Consider the following 24,969-nt stretch of genomic DNA (forward strand, 5'->3'; position numbering starts at 1 on the left):
CTTGCATCCCTCCTTGAAGGATGCCTGATTTAGCATCCAGACTCAGTGCCCCCAGGGAGGAGGTCAGACCATGGCACTGTGTGTCTCTGCCTGCCTGCTCTGGGGGTCACAGCCACAGCTCCTTGGATGAGGCAGGCAGAGTGCACGTGCTGGGTCTGGAGATGCGGGTTTGCTGCCTGTGGCCAGGAAGCTGCAGGTGCCCCCAGGCAGCTTCCTCACAAAGGGAAGGGCATTGTGAGAGCTGCTTCTGAAAGGCAGACAGCCAAACCCTGGCCTGGATGCTGACATCCCAGTGGCTCTGCACTCCCAGGGCAGCACCCTGTGCCCAGGGGTCACCCATGTGGCTCTGTTTCTGGAAGCACTGGTGGCACTGCACTCACCCCTAGGCCGTGGGCGGCTCTGCCAAGCTGGGTGGGGTCTGTCACTGACATGCAGCTGCTGGCACCACGGTTAGGGGGGCACGAGTGGCTGGGCAGCCAGAGCAGTTAAGGGAGGTGGGGGGCTGCATGGGAAGCAGAAGGGAGGTGCCAAAAAGAGGAAGGCAGTGCTGTTGTGTAAATACCTTGGGATGGAGTCTCTGTGAGCTTTCAGTCTTTTTTTCCTGTTAAAAATCCATAAAGAGGGTGTGAAATCTGGGAAGGGGAGGATCCACACCGGGCTTTGCAGGCAGGGAGCTGGAAGCCCACAGGCCTGGATGCTGGAAATCACCCTGGAAGGCTGGAAAATGCTCAGATCCAGGGCCAGGCCAGGAGGTGCCGTCTGGGCAGAAGCCTGCCCATTTCCATCACCTTCCCAGGGTACCAGCTGCCCCCAGCGCAGGTCCCCAAGGCCACCCCCTGCACATGGCTGGCTGGGAACAGAGGCACAGGGCCAGCACACTGCCCACAGACCATCCAATAGCCTCACACAAGCCAATGGCACAGTAACAATGCATCCACGAGGGAAAGAATCCCTAATAAAGTACGGAAACTAGTAAAGAGAGCCAAAGGGTAAGAGACACCCTCCAGCCTCCCCCCAGGACGTTCTGCACAAAACCTCACCTACTGGAACCAGCACAGGGACAGGCTGCCCTGCAATCACCCTGCCAGGGAAACCTCACACAGAAAGGCTGGTCTGCTCCAGTTTTCCCATTCTCTCACTAGAGAAAGGACAGAGCAGGCCAAGGAACATGGCCAGGCTGTCAAACAAAGAGCAACACCCCAATAAAATTAACACAGCTGAACGAGGGAAAATAACTCAAAGGTAGAGAATCTGCTGGACTTCTTGTTCCAGGGATGTGCACAGACCACTCCTCCTGAAAGCAGAGTCTAAAGCTCAAATACTCCCCAAACATAACCCATTTCTGAGCCAGCAGCAGCCTGGGGATAACTCAGTGCAAATAATCATCCAACACAGAGGGACAGAAGACAACGTGGCAAGATTTGGAGCTGTGGGGTAGCTGAAAGTAACCTTTGGAGCAGGTAAGGGCTGGACACAGCAGGGCTGCTCAGCAGCCTCAGGAGCTCAGCAGGCAGCCACAGCTCCAGGACACCTTTTCCTCCTTCCACCCCTGTCTCACCACGTGCCTCTGGCCCACACCCTTTCATCTCTAGTTGCAAAGAAAAGTCTCAGCCTGAGAGCTGACAGAGTCCCTGTAGCAGCTGCACAGACCCTGCACTGCTCTCAGTAGAGGATTGCTGCCCTGAGCTCACGCCATGAGCACAAATCTCCTGGGTGTCCTCTCCTGCTGCCATTGTCACAGCTACAGTGCAGCACAGCATGGGTCTCTGCACATAAGGGGAGAGTGACAAATGGTTAGGAAGGAAAAGCCTTGTACTAGGCAGAGGAAAATGGCCATCTTGTCCCTAGTGGCTTTGGAAGATGTACCCAGGGGTCCTGTGGGCTGGCAGCTTGTGAGGGGGTTAAAGGAAGCAGCAGGGAGAGGATCTTGGTAAGGAATATGACCCATTTTTTCAAACCACTCACACGGCAAGATCAGCAAGGAGGGGTGAAAACAGGAATAGGAGTGTCCAGGGAATCACTGAGGTGGTTTTGCACTGATCAATTTGCTGGTCTCTGGCCCGTGGTAATAAAACCCCCCTCTCATCCCACCAGGAACACACCTGCACCTCCTGGCACAGCCTTTTCAGAGGAGGAGACTTGCTGCAGGTCCCGTCCACTGCTATCTCTTCCCTGCCCAGGTGCTTCACCACGATGCACTTTTTCAAAGAGGATCCCCTGTAAAAGGAAGGAGCTGTCACACTGGGCTGCTCAGGGGTTGAGCCAGTCCCTCCTGGGATTCACAGGCAGCACTGGAGGCAGGACAGGGGCCTGGAGCTCCTTTTGTTGAGCTGGAGCATTTGCTGCCATGCATACTCCAGGTACACCATGAATTTCCAATGACACCAGCCACAGGAACAGCTCAGAGAGCAAAAACAGTCTGTGCACAGCTTACTGGGGATTTATCAGGTGTGATTCCTGGGAGGAAGTGGGGGTCCCACAAGTCTCTCTCCCAGGACACTGCTGTGGAGATTGCTTATAAATCCCAAATTTGCCTGCCTGTGCCCAGGAAGAAGCCCTCCTACCAGGAGAGGTTAGTGGCTGCTCCAACCCCTAGGCATGACTGAGTGTCTCAGAGAGAGGAAAGGCTTCCAAAGCCTGATTATACATCAAGGAAAGGTGTAGGTGTTTGCCCCCTTCTGAGGGAAAAGACAGCCTACAGAACACTGACAGAATGATCTTCTTTCCCTTCAACCCTGTTCAGGATATCAACACAGTCTCCATCAGTTAATTCCCAGCTTCAGGATCACTTCTGTCCTCCCAGGTACCTATTTTTACAGACATAAAGACTTATGTTTTCTTAAAGAGTTTGAATTTCTAACGTGCAGACTATCTGCCCTGAATTTCCATGTTTGATCTAACACACAAACCCACGTTCAGTCTCACACAAGCTACACAGATGCTGTGTCTGTAAGCTTGGCAAAGTCATTTCAGCAGGATTATTTCCCTTTCTGTAACATCTGATGACTGTTTGTGTCAGACCTGCCGCAGAGTCTGCCCACCTATGACAACTCCCACTTGTGCAAGAGCAGATTCTGGCAGCAATGCCCTTTTCTAGAAGGGAATCCAAACTTACTTGTCTATACATTTCCGGATGGCTTCGTCTGCAATCTGCTTCAAGTTGACCAGTTTGTCCCCTCGATAAAAAGCATCTGCAAAACAGTGAGGGAAACATCAGAAGGGTTTCCCAGCCAAGGCAGCCTGGGACAGCTGGAGCAACAAGCAGTTTCAGGAGGGCAGAGCAGACTCATGCACTGGAGTGAGGGGAGGCAGACAAACAGCTGATGGGAAAGCTCTCCTAATGCACCCTTTTAGCCCAGCGAAACAGATGCCTAAAGACACGGTGGAGTTCCTTCTCTGGGAGAGGTCCCACTTTGACCTGGCAAATCTCTTGGGAATATTCTGTGGGAAATAATCCAATGCATCCAGAACACAGACTGCAGTTTAGTGGGTCCTTTTCATGCCATGGGAATCAATAAAAACACTATTTCTCGCACTTTTGGCAAAAACAGCTGGGGAAATGCAGTGGGCTTACATGCAACTCCTGCCACACTTGATCTTTTGCTTTACAAGGCTAGGAGCTGCAGCAGAAACGTCCTTAAAACTGGGAAGGGTGGGAATTCTTACATTAGGCCTCCCTCATTATACGTCTTGCAAACATCTGGCTGATTTTCAGGAGAAACATGGATGAGAAGTGTTTGGAAACATTCTATGAGCAGCTGGTGACATCAAGCTTTACAGGACAAACTGAGGGGCTGCTCAGAGGCTTCACCACGTGTTTGGAGTGGGAAGCAGCATGTGGGCACAGCACAGCCCTGCATCCACTTTGGGAGGCTCAGCTGAGGCACTGGCTTTCTCTCTTCCATTTCCATGCTTTTAAAATAAAGACCTTTCAGCCAGGCAACAGGAAGAGAGCTGCTCAGATGTGTGTTTTACCTGCCGTGATGAGGAGAGAGCAGCCGCAGTCAAGGATCCGCTCGCACAGGGAGTCTGCAGAGAAACCTGCAAACTGCCAGAGAGCACACAGCAGAGTCAGCAAGGACACAGAAACCCAGCCCACACCCCTGAGCTGCTGTGCTGTTCACCCAAGGCGAATGATTCACCACCAGGCACTGATGAAGAGAGCTAAAGGAGCTCATTGCACACTTAATGCAGGCAAACAGCATCTTCTTAACTGAGCTTCCATCCATCTCATGGTCAGCACTCATCTTTCCAGCTCCTCTCCCCAAACCAAGAGCTGCTCCCCTCAGAGCTCAGCACCAAGAGCAGCACAAAGAGCTTGTTCCTACCACAACAGAGTGCAGAGCTCCAATCCTGGCACAGGCAAGCATAGCTACAACCAGCTCCAGGATCATTGGCAGGTAGATGGAAACCCGGTCTCCTTTCTTCACCCCTAAGGAGGGAAAGTGAACATGGCATTTGTCAAAATGAGCACGTTACAGGGCAAAAGAACAGGATATAGAAATAAACCAATTCTTTAATTTCCACATTTATATGCACACAATAAAGCTTCAGTTGCAATTAGAGCTGAAGCAGCCATGGGTTTTGCCTTTCAAGCACTATGGCTCTTGAGAGATGATGAAAATCCATGTTCTCATCTGCCTCCCTGAAGGGAGCAGGAAAGTAACCAGAGCCTGCTGCTTGTTGGAAAACCCCAGAGCATCATTAAACACCAATTTCTTCCTTGTACAGCTGATGTGACCAGCACTGATCAGTTTTCACAGACAGAGGCAGGAATGAATCTGTGCATTGCAGAACAAATTGATGAGAATTACTCAACAGACTGGCAGCCACACAAGCAGTGACCCCAATCTCCAAACCCTTGGCCAAATGCCTCCCCTGTAGCCAGTGCTCTGCTGCCCCAGCTGTGTACCTTGGCTGCGGAGGACATTGGCAAACTGGCAGACTTTGTGCAGCAGCTCACGGTAGGTGATCTTTGTGGAATCCCCAGGTTCATTCCCTTCCCTGGAAAAGCAAGATAATCTTTGTTACTGTGCAGCAGTACAAGGTAAGAGTGACACTGAAAACCGCTCTGGCCAACAAATATGTCCTCACCTGCCCTTCTGAGCATAGAGTAACCAAACTGCAGAAATCCAATCCTGGACTAAAGTTCTCTAATAGTAGGAAAATCAAATCCAAAGTGCCCAGCCCCGAGTAGATCACTACTGAAAGCAATTGAATGTGGGAAATGGAAATACTGGCACTTTCAGAGAGGCAGGAAGAGTCCAAAGCTCAACAAAGAACCAAAGCTAAGAGTGCACAGGCTCACTCTGGGAGTGCACTCTGGGATTTATGGCATGGCTCCCTCTCTCCTGGGTGCTCACGCCTGCAGATATCTTGGTATGAAACACGGCCCAGGGTGCAGCAACAACCAGCCCCCAAATACCTGACATCTGATGGGCTGCAATGGGATGCCAAGGCCTGTCTTGTTTTCCAAGGTCATGTATAAATATACCCATGTATGTTTGTCCACTGTCATGACTTATTTTCCCTGTGCTCCTCTGTGAACCAACTCCAAGCTCCTGCAGCCCAGGCTCTGATGGGAAGGAGAGCCAAGGGACAGGAATGTCACATCCCCAGAGACTTGCTACTGAAGTAGAAACCAGCTAATTTTAATGTGACTCAGCACTTTAGCCATGCAAATCAGGTGGCACTCCTAAAGTATCAGGAGATTCATAAAGAATTTGACATGACTTCACAGTGGAGAAACAGCAGTCTCCTATGTTCTAGAAGGACACAGACACTTTTGCAGGTCTCTCCAAGGCAGCCAGCACAGAAACTCCAGTGATCCTAGATGAATAGGGATATCACATCACCCTCAGCTGCCAGTGCTTCTGGAAAAGTGTCCCCTTAGTGTGTGCAGCCAAATGAAAAGCACCACTCGTGCTGGGGAGAGGCCAGGAAGCACCTCCATGCCATGTGCTCCCTCAGGATTGCAGCCAGGCTCTGCCTAGCTCTGAAACAGAAACTTCACCTCTTCAACATGTCAAACAGAGCACTCCAAAATTAAGTATGGAATCCTAGCAAAAACCAACCACTTCCCCCAGCAACACAAACAGCAGGAAGGCTTCTGGGATGCAGAAATGCATACAGCAACACCCTACTTTCCCAAGTAATGCTGTAAATCATGTCATTCACAACAGTGACCACGTGCTCCAATAGCAGACATGGCCCTGGTGGAGAAACCACAAGAGCTGGGAGAGCCTCACTGGTACAAGCTCTGTTCCTGCCCCATGTAGAACAGGAGTTCCAAAACTGCTGGATACACCTGGATCATCATTTATGCATCTGCTGATAACACACCTGCTTTATCCCTCTTGATATGCAGTTACACTCCTGGCTTCCACAGTGCTCTGCAGCAACTGGGACCACAGATACCTGCACTGACACAGGACAGGGAATCTTCCCACCACTGGCTGCTGGAAGGGTTTTTCCCTGCTTGATGTTTTATGCAAGTCTGGCCCCTTCTAAGAGCAAAGGGGAGAGACACAAGAATACAAAGCTAAAGCAAAGTGTGGGAATGTGAACCAGTGTCCAAGGCAGGCAGTTCAGCCTTGACATCCCAGCATCTTCCTCTCTTTTTCCCATCACAGCCAGAAGCATCACTTTGAGCTAAATGACATGTGAAACTATTAGTCAAGGTCCTTAGAGCAGGACTCTCAGCTAGGAAAGGGAAACCAGGAAATCAGTTTCCTTTTTCATTCTGTTACTTGAGGTCAAAGATGCAAGAGCTGATTCCAGTGCTGGGCTGAGCAGCTGTAACTGATCTGGCTCACAGGAACAGCATCTGCTTCTGCTGTGTCTGGCTGTACATTGAGTGCCTTCCCTCACCATCAAGGTTTTCCTTTGTGCACCTACATCAAGGCTGGTGGTGTGCAAACCTGCTTGTGTCCAGATGTACAGGATCACTGTGTGTGCAGCTCTCCCCTCAGCCACGAGCCTTGCTATGGAATAGCTCTTAAAAGGCAATTATAATGCTTCCAAGTGCAAGCTGGAGCATCCTAGCCTACTAATGCCTCACCTGAAGGTCACTGGGGTCTGCTGGGCACTACAGGCAGGCCCTGTGCAAGCCAGCCCCCAGCTCAACAAACAGCGCAGGGAGGAAGGATGTCCCTTTGTCCATGCTCTGGCCCAGCAAAGGATCTAATTACAGCCTTTACTAAGAGAGGAGCACATTAGGAGGAAAGACTAGCACAGGCTGCTCAGGGCCCTGTGTGCTATTTGGGGGCTGAGCAGCCAAGGGGAAAGGCAGCCAAGCTGTGGGTTCTCAGGGGAGCAGCCCTGCACACGGTGCCCATGAGGGACACAGAGCTGCCCTGAGCCACCCAGCACGAGGCACTGCTGGGACATGCCTGCTCTCCCTGCACAAGAGAGGCACATCTCAAACACGCCAGGTCCTCCTCCTTGGCAGGATTTTGGAGGGACATTCAGGCCAAGGAATGTACCCAGGCTCGTCCTTAAGGCCAGAACTAAGGCCTCTTGCATAAGGCACTGCAGGAAAAGCACAGAGCAGAGTCAAAGAGAAGTTAAAACTTTTACAAGGATTTTCAGGGGTTTTTCAGAGTCCTTTCCATCCATTTGCGTGACTGCAAAACAGCTCCCCTACCACCAGCAGGGCAAACCTCAGGCTTCAGATTTTAAGAAGACCTTTTGTCCAATGGGAAACAAATCATGTCCTTGTTTCTACAGGACAAGATGCCTGCTTTCAATGCATCTCCAGCCAAGGCCTCGAGCAGTCTCCCAAGAGCAGGCAATTGCTTTACATTTCCATGCCTCCGAAAATAGTCTGGAGTGCCCACAGCTGTATTCAATGGGCTACAGCAGCACTCAGACTGCTCAGGATTCTGTTCTGGCACAAAAGCCCAGTGAATGATGGATTTTAGACAGGGCATTTAAAGGAATGCCCATTTGCATGCTATTGAGTACTCTCTGCGTCAAAACCGAGCCTGTAAACTCATGGCATCCAACTTCTGCCAGCAGCACCTTCCCAACAATTCCCTTCTGACATAAGCAAGGGCTGTCAGCCCCGAGTGTCTCACATGGGATCCCTTGTCCAAATTCAACTGAAAAAGAGATAAAACTGCAAAAATAAACCTCACTCTTCTGAAAACAGCACCGCAGAACTCACCTCCGCAGTTCTAACCCCACCAATCCAACACTCCCCAAATACATATTTTTTTAAGATCTATTGGTGAAAATAGGTGGCAGCAGCGCTGCTGGGATTGTTCATGTGCAATCTGTGCTCTAACAGCAAGGCTTCTTCTAAAAGGAAAATCCAATTCCTAGCTCCCCAAACATCCCAGATACATCATAAGATGAAATACATGGTGAAGCATAGTGAGTCTGACATTTTTTTCATCTTCAAACCGAGTCCTACATTTAGCAACTGTAATCCAAAATTTTACAGCATCATCTGGCTCATGGCAGGAATGCATTTGAGATTTTTAGCACTTGAGAAGCCTGTGTTTTACATATTGCATGTTGTGTGAATTCTCAGCTGGAAAAAGACAAGTTTGGCCATATGGAATACATAAGGAAGAAATTCTTCCCTGTGACAGTGGAGAGGCCCTGGCACAGGGTGCCCAGAGAAGCTGTGGCTGCCCCTGGATCCCTGGAAGTGTCCCAGACCAGGCTGGACAGGGTTTGGAGCAACCTGGGATGGTGGAAGGTGTCCCTGCCCATGGCAAGGATAGAACTAGATGACCTCTAATGTCCCTTCCAACCCAACCCATTCTGATTCTAAGATCTCCACTGAACCAGCCACTGACTCAGTAAATGCAAGTTCTTCAACTAAATACACAGATGCATAACTGGAGGCCCTCTGAGGCAGGTCTTCTCCTAGAAATTGTGATTTGTTAAAGAAGTCAGGTTTCCTGCAAAGAGGAGAGTTTTGTATCTGCCTGCAGCCAATCCTTGCCAGGGCCAGACACCCCAAGGGCGTCGGGAACCACCACCACTGCGGTGTGAAGGATGGCAGTGCCCAGCCCTGCTCAAAACAGATCCTTGTCAACTTATGAAAGGCAGCCCAGGCTCTGCAGAGCTCTTACCCTCCTGCTCCCTTCTGCCAGCAGTTAAAACAAGGAGCTGCCCACTTTAGAGCAGATGCTGTGACACACACAAAGCCCCATGGCACACACCCTGCCAGCATCTGAGCAGGGAACACTGCATGGAGAAGTCACATGGACAGGGGATGAAGAAAACACGAGGTGGGAAAGCTGAACACTTGTCACTTCTGTGGCACTGCCACACTTACAGGGGGCTCACAGACTGCCTGCTCAGCTGGGAGTTTGACCTTGGAGGTACAGAGCCATAGAGCTGTTTCACCTGATGCCCAGGTAGTAAATCAAGGTTAAGCTTCCCAGTTAGAGCCACCACGCAGGTGAGCAAGTGATTTACTGCTGTACACACACAGTGTAGTAGGGAAGGTGGTTTGTAGGAGCAGGCAAGGTGGTCTGTAGGAGCAGGCAAGCATTTTTGCAGAGCCTCATTAGCTCAAGCACTGGCCCTGTGGAGCAGTCAGGGGTGTGGAGCAGCAGCTGGGAGAGGGACACTGTGCCCAGATGCTCTCCTGGATATTTGCACCAAAGCCTGCTAAGAAGTTACTGTGCTCTGCCAAGCACCACAGTTGACTACAGGACTTTCCCAAGCATGGTCTGCTTCACCCACCCATCACCAAACCAAGTGAGCTGAGCCCATCTCAGCTGTAGGGTGACAAACACAAGGGAGGCAGAGGAACTCAATAGCCATGGGGACACACTTCCCAGAGCAAACGGACCCAAACAGACCAAGCAAAGCTGACCTGGAAATGAATCACCAACACCGTTTGGTTCTTCTCTTTCACCACATTTCTAAAGAAAAGTTATTTGCATTACTTGTTTGCATAACAGATGACTACGACTCCCTAGGCAAAGCTGCCCTGGCATTGGCACAGAGCAACAGGAAGCACAGGTTGCATCAGTGACAATTACAGTTTTCAAAGGAATTGAGGATGATAATTGTGGTTTATAAGTGCTACAATACCACAGAGAAGGTGAGGTAGAAAAAGAGGAAATGAAACCAAGCAAGTGAAGTGTTCGAAATTTTCAAGATCTGCCAGACTATCTGCAGATCCATACAGTCAGAAACAGAAAATCATCGACCAAACCAACCTAAGGACAAAGCCAAAGCCTTCCCTGGAAATGCTCCCACTGAGGACCAAAGTGGCTGCAGATCATTTCAGTTTCTCCTCTAAGCTCCTATGAACACATCACTCACTCCCTTTTTGCAATCAACAATGGCTTTAAACTGAAAGAGAACAGGGTTAGATTGGATATCAGGAAGAAATTCTTCCCTGTGAGGATGCTGAGGCCCTGGCTCAGGGTGCCCAGAGAAGCTGTGGCTGCCCCATCCCTGGCAGTGTCCATGTCCAAGGCCAGGCTGCATGGGGCTTGGAGCACCCTGAGATAGTGGAACCTGTCCCTGCCCAGAGCAGGGGGTGGAACAAGATGAGCTTAAAGGTCTCTTCCAACCCAAATCATTCTGTGATTGAGTAAAAGCAGTAATCCAAAGTTACCAAGCACAGGTGGGGGGCACCTGAAAGGTAAATTTCCAGAGCACAGCAAACCATCTCAAAGCTACCAGGTCTCATTTTCTGACTGGCAAAGATGTGATGGCAGCCCACAAAACAATTTTTCATAATGCAGGACAAAGGTTCTGCATTTTACCAACTGGAAAACATCCTTAAGAAAACACTGATTCCCAGTTTGGAAAAGGTGTTGTAAGAGGGAAAGAACCATTATCAGATGATGCCATGTCACAGGAACAGTTTGCACAGTGGGGAACCACAGAGAGACTCAATGATCTCAAAGGTCTTTTGCAATGTAGTTAATTGAGTGATTCTGTGACTCCAGCAGAGCAGAGATGGGGACTGTGGGAATGTCTCCACTAGAACATCTCTGTTGCCATCTAAACTAAAACATGCTCAGAGCCTAAAATCCCTTCTAAACATGGAACCAAATGCAGCATGAGAGATCTCCAGCTCCTGCTTCACCAGCAGCCTGTCCCAAGAGCAGGGTACAGGGTAAAGGAGGGAATTTTCCTGCTGTGGCGACAGCTCTTCACGTGCAAGGTCACCAGGGGCGGCCAGGAGGGCTCTTGGGCTTCCTGATCCGTTCCACATCCAGAATTAGAGCAGCCAAAATGCCAGGCAGAGCTGGGCCAGCCAGGCTCCTGCCATGTGGGGAATGTGCTCACGTGTGAGCCGCATGGGCAGCGAGAACCCCCGGCGTGCTCGGCCACCGTGGTGTCAGCTGCTCACACACCTCCTGCCACGGCTGTTCCTAGGACAGCCCCAAAAATTGCTGCATGAAAAGGGTCTTCCTGGACACATCTTGGTTCCTCAGGAACAACAGCAGGCAAAACTGAAAAAAAAAAAGGATTTCTTCCTATGCTGCAGCCTTGCTTATGCCATTTGAGAGAGGAATGGCACTTGAGGAAAGACAACCTCTTTAATCTGTTTTTGAGAAATTACATTGAAACACGAAGTTTGGGGAGAGCAGCTGGGCAAGATAATCAGAAAAAGGCACCCTTTCATCAGAAAAAAATTCCAGTATTTGCATGGATTGTTCAATATGGAAATGCTCTTAACGGCACAAACAGATGGGTCTGCAGCAGGTCTGTAAAAAACCTCCATGAGAATATTTCATAATAACGGGGCAGACTGCCCAGCCCTGCCCATGCTTAACGTCACCATCTCCCATTGCAGTAATGCAGAATTCCCAAAGGAGTTCTGGGAAGCCTGAGGTTTCTTGAGCAGCAAGTTTACCAGAAAGCTCAACCCCACCATCACCACGCTTAAATCCTCTTGCATCACAACACGGATCAAGAAAGAAGAAGTTGTGTAATGACAGAGCTCAGCTTGGGAGGGGCTGGTGAAAAGGTTTTCCCCGTGTGTTCAGAAATATTTGGCAGCACTGAGAGAACATTCTTGAGAAAACCTGGGGACAGAAAGCCCAGAGAAAAGAAGAATCTTACCAGCTGAATGCCATCACTTCCTAAATCCACACAGTTGACTCTGACCACTGCATTAGAACCATTCATCAGTTTTTCCCCTCCAGTGTCCCCCATACACTTAGGTAGGGCCTAACAAAGCTCTGCTCTCAAATCCATCTCTGAGCCAAACCATCCCAACTTAAAGCTGATGATGTATCTAGCATGAACAGGCTCCTGCTGGTGTTAAGAAACCCAAACCAGCTGTGTCAAAGCAGGAGCTCCGTGCTCTGCAGGGAACAATGTTCTGTGTTCAGCCCCAAGCCCATCCCCTCCAGCCCAACTGACTCCAAAACAGGCACTATGTATTTTACAGAACAGCCAAAATGGAGCTTATTTCCACAGGGATACTAGGTCATCATTTGCTCTTTGATCAAGGAATCAATCCTTTACTCACCTTTAAAAACAGCTATATGGACACGCAGCCTACAAAGCAAACACCCAACACCCTGCATAGCTGTTACTGTCCCATAGGAAAACTATATCCATCTTTCTGTCCTTCCTTCTCATTAAATACACTCCCAGCTGCTCTTTGTATCTGCAGCCTTTCAGAAGCTGAACAAATACCAGATGCATCTAAAGAAATAATATTTATCTTGTGCAGCCTAGCCACTGTTCACTCTGCCATACCCTGAGTGATCCTACACTACAGAGCCCAGCTGGAGGTGGACACTGCTCCAAAACCACTCTATTTATCAACCTGCCAAAATTCCCTCCAGTTATCCCACTCATGCCAGGCTATGCCCTAAAATCTACTTCAACCCCCTTTCTTTAGGCAGTGGCATGCTCAGACATCTCTAAAGGAATCAACACCTCCCAGTGCTGCTGGTTCATCAGCCAACATGGGCAAGTGAACTCAGTGCCATGGATTTGTACACTCTGGCTCGAACCTGAGAGCCAGAACACCCCAGGGGAAGGGTTTTGGGGAAGACAGGATCAACAGCAGCCAGGAAATCCCTCTTCAAGGGAAATGTACTCTCACCCTGACTCATTTGACAAGATAAGTCATTTTACAAGTCATACAGAACACATGTAAATACTCTGGTGATGGTGTCAACAGCCACTTTGTGCTGATGGGCTCAGCAAGGAGAATTTGCTCTCTGTGGCTTCATGATTTTCCTTACTTGCTTGATACTGAGCAACCACCAAGTCAAGAGGAAAAGCATTAACTCTTACTTTCTGAAGTACTTTAAAACACAAGAAAACAACCAGTGGAGAAAAACAACAGCTTTTTGCTTATTTTATTTAGGGGAGAGGTTTATTCAACCAAATTTTAATTACTTTTTTAAAAACAAAAGAATCATATAGCATTGCAACAGAGGTCATGTGCAAGACTGACCCAGCACATCAGAGTTTGGCTGCCCTCAGCCAGCACTTGCAACCCTACCAGCCAAAACCACTGAACGCTGCAGAAGAATGTGTGAGTTTGACATGAGAGGAAACATTTTAAATGTCTACCATCAGCTGGGTTTTCAAGGGAGCATGGACTATTTTTACCAGTCTAGTGGGAGTAGGGCTTATATTCAGTACAAAACAGCTGATTGCTTGTTTAAACAATTTACAGTTAGGCTGTTGAACAGACCCTTGATGAAGTTTCTGTAAGTAAAATAATCAACAAGCTGCCTGCCACTGGGAAATGCCCCATTTTGGAAAATAGATGCATCCCTGGTGGGAACATTCTGCCAAATTTTGAAGAGCTCCTAGAAACACAGAAAGCCAGGCAAGGCAATTTCAATAGAGGTTCAAACAATATCCACGAAGGACATAGTAGGAAATTAAGCTTTTAATCAGATTTTTGGTGGACATTTCAATTTCATGCATCATAAACCTCCAGAGGTGGAGGCCAGGTATCACTTGCTGGAATGTCATTTAGGGAACATCTCTTAGAAGATGGTCAGTGGCAACAGGAATGGAAAACATGCTTTACTATCACTGAATGAATCACCAAATGAATGGTCTGGGTTGGAAGAGACCTTAAAGACAACCTGGTTCCATGGGCATGGACACCTTCCACTAGACCAGGTTGCCACAACTCTGTGCAACCTGGCCTTGACCCCAGGAATGGGACAGCCACAGTCTCTCTGGGCACTATCAGGTAGCCAGGTGTGACAAAGCAAACAGGAAGGCCCTCAACTTCCTTGAGGGATTCCCCTGAAGAAGGGAGGTGACACCTATGAAAATGTATTAATGGCAAACTGCCAGGGCTCACAATTTCCTACAGCACCTCATTTTGACATTTCCAAGTGATATGCAGAAATGCAAACAGAGAACTGAAACCCTGCTACAAAAGGGGGAGGTGAGAGCTCTTGTGAAACCACAGCCCATTGACACTTCAGCCCAGGAGCCTCAGGCAGAGTCCCCCAGGCACAGCAAGTGCAGCAACCAGAAAAATGCCACGCTTTTAACGAGCACCCACTCACACCTCTTTTGGCAAAGCCTGAGCATTTTGTCCCCTACTTGGAGCAAGTCTCACCCACGTGTAGCTGGAGTCCTTGTCCACTGCTGCTCCATTCAGGGTGCCAAGGGAGAACACACAAGCCATTCACACAGTTAAAATAATCAGGTTTTCTAGTCCAATGAGCAAACTGAAGGCTCTGATCTTCCGTGTCCTGAATCCATACACAAGTTCACCATCCTCTCTGTCCATGAACTCCATTTATCCACCACAAGTTTCAAATCTCCAGCCAATTTTTGCAATATGCCATCCCTGCACAACCACAGTGGCACTCCCTAAAGCAACCAAGTATTTTTTAAAACATATGCAGTTGTTTGTAACAACTGCCAGCAGAACAAGACAAAAGTCTCATGGACATGAGAAAATCCAGGTGCCATTACCAGTGCACACCCATCTCTCATACTGTCCCAAGGTAGTTATTGTAACAACCACACCCCCAGAACCATGCAGAAAGGCAGCATTGTGCAGGGTATAAACCAATATTTTCAGGAAGGGCCCTAGATTCAGCATGAATTATTAAATCCCTCGTGCTGAATCTAGAGATCTGTCAGAACAATGAGGAGGATGAGGAAAAAGTACTAAATAAGAACATAAAACCTGCTGTCATTTACACAGCAGTATTGCACTTGTGCTCACAGCAGCTCAGTCAAGAGCCTCCCAGACTAAACTAAAGTACCATGTTGGGTCAGAACCATGGCTGATGTTTGGCCTCCAGGTGCAACAGCAGCAGGAGATGCTGTTTCTGGAGCATGTCAGCCTGGCCACCACCAGCAATTCTGTTTCAACGCTGCCTTTGGCAGTCCTGCTGCTGACCCTGAAGAGTGTCCACTGAAAGTGAGGAAGCAAAGGGCAAGGCTAAAGCAGCTCCATAAAAACACTGTTCTTCCAGGCACACTTGAATTCCTTTCCTGAACAATTTTTTGTGGGAAACCTCCCGAAGGTGGTCTGAAAAGAGCCATCTCTGTGCACTCAGTGCCACTGGCCTCGTGCCCCAGCAGTCTGCCAGCAGCTCCACCACCTCTCCCAGCAACCCTGTTCCACTGCACCCCCAGGGATACAAGTCAGATTTACTGGTTCCCAGGACCCTCTCCATTGCCCTCTCTGGACAAAGGGGGACTGGCAACTTCCCAGCCCTTGGCACTGCAGCCTTTTGTAAATACCACCAGTATACCCTAGCCAGCAACTCTGCAATTCCACATTCAAGTTCCTGCCCCTATCTGGGGCACATGCCATCTAATCCTGGGCACTTACGGACATCCCATTTGTTTATCTGGTCCAATACTTCCTGGATAATCCCTTGTATTTATATGGATGGATGCTGTATCCCTGCCAGAAGCAGCTACCAAAGGTTTCTGAGCAAAAGGCTGGAAAGAAACAGATCCAACAAAACTCAAATGAAAGTTGCTCCCCTGATTCAAGGCAGCAGAGCTGCTCTCCCAGGCAGGAGAAGTTAAACAACCCCTGTCCTCACTGCTTTGCCATGGAGCAACCACCCAAGTGCTACCTGAGTGCCTCCTTTCTTAACAGATTTGATTTAACAGAGACGAAAAATCACACTCTGTCTCCAGGAGCAGGATTATGTGTTATTTGAGCTCAGTAAAAACTACTTCCAGAGAAAATCTTCAATAATGTGGAATGCCCTCTCATGGAGGCACACGTCCAGGGGTGCTTTTGAATGGGCAAAACCACAGGAGACCACAGGCACTGGATAATCAAGTGGTCACCAAGCTTTAATATCCATCCCTTTCCTTCCTTGCACTGCAAAGCAGAATGAGAGCGCTTGCCAGCTCCCTGCTCCTGCCCTGCCTGGCATCCTGGGATGGAAGAGGCTCTGCAAAGCAGGAATGGGGCTTGAGATATCCAAAACATCAAACTTATCACCCTTCCCTGCATCTCCCAGCAAACCAGCAAGTGTACCTGACAGGGATGAGTCAAGTTCTGCTTTCAAGTCAGGTCCTGCAATGGAAAAACAACTTCCAGTGACTCTGAGCATGCCAAGTGACTGAGCACCACAGTGTTCAATCTGCTGACTCACAGCATCCAGGAAAGCACACCCCACACATGCCTGAAGGAGGCAGTTTGCTGTTCTCAGATAGTTATTTCATCCCTTTGGCACAACCACTCACCTGGGAACTACCCTGGAGATTTCACTAGTAATGAACAGAACGGAGGATGCAGCACATGAGTACAACAGAAATACTTGGGACAGAAGAACCTCCAGATATGACAGGGGAAAATGGGTCTCAGCACACACACACAGAGCCCTTGGTTACAAGTTTTAGATCACAATCCCAGTGTTTTCCTGCCCCTCAGGCCAAACTGACAACCTCAAACCCTTAAGCAGGCATCACCATGCTGCCCTGGAGCAGCATCATCTTTGTATATCATCTGCACCCTACAGCAAGGAATTCAGAGCAGTTACATGAAATCAGTTAATTTTAAACCCGTCATGACCTTGCTCCAAACAGTCCATAGCCAAAGTTAGAGACTGCATCCACCTATGGAGAAAGGTCAGGGAGCTACACCTGGGGAGAAGCTGTGAGTCCCTCCTGTCCTAGCCTGTACTTCATATATGAGTGTCCAAACACAATGGCTGCCTGCACTACCACACAGCTCTAAGCACACTGCTTGGTGACTGCCCAGAACTGTGAGAGGAAAAATTTCAAAGAAGCCAGGAAAGCACATGACTTGGACATGCCTGAGGTACTATGCTACTCCCTGTTTTAATATCCCATGTTTCTATTGATGCTCCCCCCACCCCTACTCCTGCACTACCCACGCAGCTCAGTCATCCCCACGATGCAGGGATATTCCCTTTTGGAGGGATGAGAAATGCTGTCTGAAACCCCCAGTTTTGTCACCCTCTCCCACACTGGTAGATTTCAAAGCCCACACTTTCTGTGATGGAATCTACAACTATCACTGCTCTTGAAGAAGGTACAAGATTTAGAGCTTCATAAAACACTAATACATTCAATGTAATTTATTACCTACTTAAGGTGCCCATAATGTACCTGATTTCCAGAAGCAGAGCATTGTACTGTTCAGCAGTGCTTCCAAAATAATTAATATCTGCCAAAACCAGCACTCTATCCCTCTGCATACACAACAGGGAGATGACACAGATTGCTGGGGAGGCACCTCAGAAAGGACTGATTGGGGCCACCCCTTTTCTCATGGAGAATACCCATCAGGAAGGGAGCTCTGCTGAGCCTGGGTAGTGCTGTGGGCATGAACCAAACCATGCTCACACCTGCAAATGTGGACCAGTAAATGGAACCTTCCCAGGTGTGAATTTTGTTCTTTTAACAAACTGTGATTTAGGGATATGCTCTCATCACCAGAAAAGCATTGAAAGAGGCTGCACCACTGGAAGGGTAACAAGTCATCCAGGAAGTTACCAAAGAATTGAATGGTCACTTTGACACAGGATGATCCAAAATCCTGGAGCCAGTGGGAGCAGCAGAGCCAACTGCAGCATGTAGAAGCCCTTGGAAAGGCTGGATGTTAACAGCCAGCATCCTCTGCCACAGCATCTGTGCATATGACAGATGTGTGAGGCTGGTTTGTATCTTTTATTTAATTTTTTTAAAACATGCTCTCATAGCTGCTTGGTTTTTTTCTTCTAGAAAGTTTTATTGGAAGAAACCTCAAGGCTACAAGGCCCTAAATCCATGATTACATTTTAAAGTCAAATCATATAAAGAAACCCAAACCAAACAAACCACACCTCCTAACTTTACATTTGTACGTCCTGTTTGTTCTAGACCCAGAAGAGGAACCATAGGCACTTATTGTTTTGCTAAACAAAGTTCCAATAAGCTTTGGCAGCCTTTACTATCTTTACTGCTCCTTTCTATATGTGTAATATCATACACCAATATTAATAAAAGCAGAAGACGAATACACTCTCCCAGAGATGGCAGAAGCCAGGAGCACTGGCCAAGCCCCATTTCCTTGGCTAGACGGACTCTAAAAACAAAGCTCCACCTCCTGCCCCTGCCCCTGGTCTCACCAGGCACTACCAGCACTGCAGCTGGGGTAACTGGTTTGAGAAACAGAGGCACAGGTTACACATAAAACAGGCCTCATCCAAATACTTTCACACCCCAGGGTCTAATTAGAGAGTTTTGCAATAGGTGGTGGGTTTTTTAAATTCCCTCATGGTTATAATTTTACCTCTACAGCCTGCCTAGGCTGAAGTTTATATGAGATTATTAACAGACACTTCAGCACAGAACTAAGGGCTGTCCAAGTGACTTAGGATATCTACAGCAGGATGAAGGAATACTGTGCTCCTGCCCTAATTAACCACCCCTCACAAAGTCCTCAGCACTGCTGCAAGTCCCCTTAATGTCCCAGTAGCTGGTCCAGTCTGTTTCCCCTGCAAAGCCCATGAGAGTCACCACAGGTACCCACCTGCACAGCAACCACTGCTACTGACCTCAGCCTTTACACACCATTATGACATTTCACTTTTGAGAGCAGCACTTTATCAGAAGCATTTCCTGCAGTTTCTGTTCCTTTTTTTAGGCCACATCAGCAATACTAAGCAGAGAAAGAGGAATCAGAAGCAGGGAAACCAGAAATATTTGTAACGTTCACAAGAAGCCCGAGATATCCTAGTGAAGCAGGCAATGGGGAAAAATCCATGTTTCCTGCCACCTCAGGATGGCCATTTGGAACTACACAGCCCTAACAGCACCACGAGGACAACACCATGACATCAAACACCACCTATGTACAAGTTCTGCAGCATTAGGCAATCCCATGTGCTGCTCTTTGTGCTGAAAATGCAATTCCATGTGGCTTGGGATTAGACCCTCTGAGTGGAGCCAATTTGGGCAGTCCTGGACTGCTGGTGGTGCAGGAACCTTTAGTGCAGCTTGGCCCTAACAAACCCAGATAAACTGCTTGCTCCTTCCCATCCAAGCAGGACTGGAGACAGCCACAGGCAGCAGTTCTGAGTTTTGTAAGGACATGTTGCTTCTCAGAGACACTCAGCAATGCCTCCAAACATAACTCAACTTTTCCCTAATCTCCTCCTCTCTGAAAGCAAAGACCATGGTCCTGTACCTTTTCAGAGCTCTCAGAGCTGGGCAGTCAACCAAACCCTGGTATAAGTTCAGCACCTCTCCCACCTAGCAGGCTACACACTTTCTTAGATGCAATCTAGTGGCTCAGATGTTTAAAAATATAAAAACCTCTTCACCTTTCAGAGGCCTTAATTTCTTTTTTGACCTTTCATACACTGTGACAAGTATCAAGTGTTTTAGGGAGCCAGGCTCATTACAACACAAAATGTGAGAGGACAAGATGAGAGAAATTAATTATTGTTTTGTTTTGAACAAAACCACGTGCCCAGAGAGGAGTAATTTTATGAGTTGCAGCCCTCAGCCCTGCTTTCCCAAGTCTTCAGTGCCACAGGTTTGTCACTGTGTGCCTCTTCCATCGCTCCCACCAGCATTCCTAGCTTACAGCTCCCCACTACAGTGTCTGGTCACCTGTGACAGAGCCATGCTAGGAAAGTTTGTCCCAAAACAGTCAGGGGAAACTCTCTGCTTAGGAGGAAGAGATTGTATTTTTTAGCACTGTGAGCAAAAACTGACAGCCGCCCACCATTTTCATATCCACCCCAAGCTTTTCTCAGCATCACAAATACCCCCACAAAGGCTGCCAGAATAACCAACAAGAAAAATGTTCACCAAGCCCAAATTAAAACTGTGAGCAGCTGCCTCACTGTCACACAAAGATTTACATGCATGAAGAACCCAGTCCCTCGACAAACCCCAGCACAGGGCCCGCACTGGCTGCCAAATGGCTTTGTTTGCTTTACACCTTTACCTGCAGGAGTTTACAAAGGAGTTTTCATTCAGAAGCTGCAGTCATTTTACATCACTCACCTACAGAATCAATTTAACTAGCAGGGAAGTAAACACTTTCCAGCGTTTCACCTGTGCCTTATCAATATGATTAACTACTAGGCAGTGTGAGTAATTCTTTCACTGAAGCAAAAGGGCCATGGATAGAAACTGCAGAAACACTATGAAGCCAATTTGACAGCCACAGCCAGAGCCACACTGGTATAACCATGTTCTTTTCAGAAGCAGGGTGGCTCCCCAGTCAACTTTACACCAGGTGACTAAGGGGGACCTTCAGCAGCACAATAAATCACTTAGACTATCTGATGTTTTTATTGCAATGACAGTAAGATTTCTCCATCTGCTCTGCTGTGCTCAAGGGACTCACCATATCCCAACGAGTTACTGCATGCCCACTATGGGGTACATTTAATTGTGCTTCTGCCCTGTCACATACAGTCATAGCCAGGTTACATTGAGCACAAGATCAAGGGAAACAGCAAAATGCCCAGGAGAGCCAGGCACAGCTCTGTCTGAGGACACAGCTGCCAGCTGAGCTAGTTCAGCAGGAGTGCATTACTTCTGGAGCTTGGATATCACGAGTGAAACCTACTTTGCATCAATATGAAAAGTATGTTTTACATGGATTTTAACACTAGTAACTACTGTGGTAAAAAACCAGAACCACACTTCAGATAAGGCTGGAAGTAACTTTCCTTCCCAAAGGTAGAGAATCCAGCCTGTCTGAATGCACCTCACATTCAAGTGCAAGGAATCCACATATAAACTATACCTGGTATTAGGAGAACCTTTCTGCCACAGGAGTGGAAACTCGCCAGCCCACAAAACATAAACACGGGAGATAATGGGGCTCATTAGCTTTTAGCCGTCGGATGTTGGCTGTTGCTCTATCCACATCTACTTCCTTCCTCAGGCAGTTGTGGCACCTGCCTCACTCCAGTCTGACCGCTCGGAGCTCTCAGCAGGTGCAGCTGCGGAGGCAGAGCTGGCAGTCAGGCGCTCCCCACTGCCGGGCACCTCAGTGCATCCCAGGAAGGGCAGAGAAGCTTCCCGGGAAGGGCAGAGAAGCTTCCCGGCACAGCTCTTCCCAAGGACACTGCAAGCAAACACGTGCTGAACCCATCTAAGGATTAGCCCCTCTCACGTTTTACGTTTTCATTCACCTCAGTAGAAACTGACATTATTTGTACATTTTAGGGTGCTATTTACACATCCTCTCCACCACAATAAAAACAGAAACTCACCAGTAAAAAGCAACTTTGTCCCCAAGCTTCTTCTCATTGACATTTCTGTCCAGGAGGTTGTAGCAGATGTTGGTGGTCGCTCCTTTCATCCACTCGATGAAGATCTTCCCCTTGGTCACATCGAAGTTGTACTTCAGGAAGGGTCCCGTGTGCTGACGCTTCCAGTAGAACTCTTTAGCGATGTCCCCCCAGAATTCTGCAAAGGCAACGGGCACCGGAGCCCGTGAGCGGGAAACAGGGATGAGGGAACGGGGATGAGGCAGGTAACATCTGTGGGGACACGAGGGGCACCCCCGAGCACCCCACACGCGGAGGTTCGCGGAGGGCTCCCCGCGCTCCCCACAGCCCCCGGAGGGCCCGGGCAGCCGCCGCCCCGCCGCGCCGGCCCCGCTCACCGTGCGGCTCCTCCACGGAGCGCTGGTACAGCCGCTGGTAGTGGGGCAGCGAGGGGACGTGGGCCGCGGGCAGCAGCTCGGGCCGCGGCCGGTAGAGCCGGGCCTGCTCCCCCGGCAGCACCATGGCGAGGCACCGGGGCTGTGCGCGGGCGGGGGCCGCCCAGCCCCGCTCCGCCGCCGCGCCGAGCCGGGGGCGGGCACGGCGGGCACGGCCCGCCCTCACGGCGGAGCGGGGCGGCGGCCATATTCCGGAGCCTGTGCTGGTGTCGCCGTGGCTCTGGTGTCCCGGTGTCAGTGGTGTCACCCTCCCAGCAGTGTCCTTTTGTCGGTGGTGTCCCCCTGTCAGCCGTGTTTGCCTTGTCCTTTCTGTCAGCGGTGTCCTCCTGTCAGCCGCGTCCTTTTTTCAGTGCTGTCCCGTGTCAGTGGTGACGCCCTGTCAGCCGTGTCCCCTGTGTCAGTGCTGTCCCCTGTGTCAGTGGTGACCCCCTATCAGCCAAGTCCCCCCGCAGCTATGTACCCTACCCACCGTGTCCCCCCTGTCACCCGTGTGTCCCTCTCCAGTGGTGTTCCACTGTCAATCGTGGCCCTTCTGTCAGTGGTGTCCCCCTGCCGGCCACATCCCCACGACCAGCGGTTGCCCTTGTCAATAGTGACCCCTCTCAGTGGTGTCCCTGACAGCCACGTACTGCTGTCAGTGGTGTCCTCTGTCAGTGGTGTCCCCTAACAGCCATGTCCCCAAGACCAGCGGTGTCCCCTGTCAGCAGTATCCCCCTGACAGCCATGTCCCCCTGTCAGTGGTGTCCCCTGTCAGCCCACAGACCCCATCCCGCACCATCAGCCCTGTCCCCATTTAACAGCCCTACCCTGTCAGCCGCCTCTCCCTCGCCAGCAGGATTTGTGTCCCCTCTGTGCCAGTCCCTGCCACTTTGCCAGGCAGAGGGGTTGAGACCATGAGATCCATGAGATCCTCCTTCACCAGCCCCAGCACAGGCCAGCGGGTATGGCCACGCTCCATGCCTTGTCGCCATGCAGAAAACAACTTTCCTGTGGATGCATAACCCTCCACTTCTGCACCGAACTGTGTGTGCACAGCGAGCTGTGGCAGTTCACTGAGCACCTTCCTCCTGCAAAACCTTTGTACAGATCTCCTGAGGTAGTGAGAAATTAAGCATTTTTTCCCCACTATTTTTCACCAAGAAGGCAGACAAATGCTGGAACAGGAGGCCAAAGTAGGAGCAGGGTCACAGTCCTTAGACACAGACAAAATTCAAGATAAGCCCCTGAGTAGCCATGCCCATTGGAGCAGGAGGCTGAAGCTGGGGTCTCCCAAGGACCAGAGTGATTCCAAGAGTCTGGTCTCAGCAGGAGCTGCCTGTGGTTGTACCTCCTGCAGCAGATCACTCGTCATCCCAATCCTTAACATTCCCTGCATTGAGCCAAACTGCCCCAACAGCATTGCCTGCCTCTATGACATTGCCTGCCAGGAACATATTTCTTAGGGAGGTTGCCAAAACCTCAAATTCCTTTTCTCCACTGGGGAACTCACCTCTTGGAGCAAAGCACTGCCATGCCCAGGCAGCCACCTGCCCTGGGAATTTTGTGCTGGTTTGGGCCAGGGCCAAGGAGCACTCAAAAGATTAAAGTGCAAAACTTAAGCTGGCACAGTGTCAGTGAGCAGGTACAGCCTACTCTAGTATCCTTGGGTTTTCCCAAGTGCTTTCGTGCACTCCCTGAGAGTGTTGCCGTGCTCTAGACTGGAGAAGGCACAAGCCTGTGGACTGGTGAGCATTGTCTGCCACTTCAAGAAATGTTCTCATCGGCAAAGGGGCCAGAAACGGTTCTACAGACAAAAAAAGCAGCAGCACTGGTGTATATTTTTCATTAAGGATGTTCTCTAGTTTTGAAGGGCACAGCTGTGCTGCAGCTCCCTGCTCTGGTGTCAGTTTGCTGCCTGCCCACACTGCTTCAGGGCAAAGGTTCTTCTGTGACTCCATGTGGGAGGACACGGCTGGTTTACTCTGAGGTGAAACCCATGAGTAGTTCAGGTGATACCTCCCTCCATGGACTGTGTCCTATGGGCAGTATCACTCCAGAGATATTCTCTACATGCCTCCAACATGAGCTCAGCAGGATTTACATCCCAAACCTGTCAGCCACCCTCACACCATGCTGTAGCCCATGCAACAAAAATTGCTCAACCATGTAATATAAAATCCCTGTCCTGGAAAGCTACAGTGTGGCCTCATATTATTGATTTCATTGTTTTTAACCAAAAAAATAAAAATAAAAATTAAAAAAAAAAATTCACAGGAACATCAATGTGCAGGGTCTCAATCTCTATCACATGGATGAAGGTGAAGTCTCCAGCACAAGTCCAATGCCCAGTTTTAGCCCATTCCTTTTTGGACTTTCAGCCTGGGATCAGCAGTTTCTGACCCCAGGCCTCTCTGTGGATAAACCAGTAAGGATACAGCCAAATCTTGCAAGATATTTCCCTTGACCAGCCAGCAGTATCATTACCTCCAAGTTCCCAATTACAAAAGGTGGGGTTTTTTTAAGAAAAAGTCATTTTGGATCTGCAGCCTGGGTCCTTGGACAGGAGTGTTTTTGAAGCTCCTCAGGAGCTATGGGAATTGCACTCCAGCACTCCCCTTGGATTGATGGTCTGGGAATGGCTCCATGAATTTCTGGATACACTTGGCATATCATTTAACCCCAGCTGGAAACCACTCTGATCCTCTCCTGAGGAGTGGGACAAACCCTGCACCTCTAATGTCCTTCACAAGATACCTCAAGCTGATAATTTTCTGTTATGAGTTTCCAACCTTCAGTTCCAGCAGCCTGTGTCCTGGGGATTTTGCATTTACCAGCAGCTTTCTAACAAGCCCTCTGTCCCCTTAAGTGTCAGGAAGGGGGCTGTCATTCAC

At 49.3% G+C, this 24,969-nt stretch overlaps 1 protein-coding gene across 3 annotated transcripts in view; it reads right to left on the bottom strand.

Moving 5' to 3' along the window:
* The window catches only part of ACSS2 (acyl-CoA synthetase short chain family member 2), a 31,230-nt gene extending 9,019 nt beyond the window's left edge, over positions 1–22,211 (bottom strand). The window contains exons 1-8 of one of the 3 annotated variants that reach the window (XM_059862921.1): positions 22,043–22,211; positions 21,648–21,843; positions 4,913–5,004; positions 4,329–4,432; positions 3,976–4,048; positions 3,116–3,191; positions 2,103–2,217; positions 563–601 (exon numbers count right to left, since the gene is read on the bottom strand). In XM_059862921.1, coding sequence (XP_059718904.1) covers positions 563–601; positions 2,103–2,217; positions 3,116–3,191; positions 3,976–4,048; positions 4,329–4,432; positions 4,913–5,004; positions 21,648–21,843; positions 22,043–22,166 — 819 coding nt within the window. In that variant the 5' untranslated portion in view covers positions 22,167–22,211. The remainder of the gene's footprint in view (positions 1–562; positions 602–2,102; positions 2,218–3,115; positions 3,192–3,975; positions 4,049–4,328; positions 4,433–4,912; positions 5,005–21,647; positions 21,844–22,042) is intronic. The other 2 variants (XM_059862918.1, XM_059862919.1) reach the window with 2 other exon arrangements.
* Positions 22,212–24,969: the final 2,758 nt, after the last annotated feature.

The sequence above is a fragment of the Haemorhous mexicanus genome, chromosome 18 (assembly GCF_027477595.1).
Source record: "Haemorhous mexicanus isolate bHaeMex1 chromosome 18, bHaeMex1.pri, whole genome shotgun sequence".
Lineage (NCBI taxonomy): Eukaryota > Metazoa > Chordata > Aves > Passeriformes > Fringillidae > Haemorhous > Haemorhous mexicanus.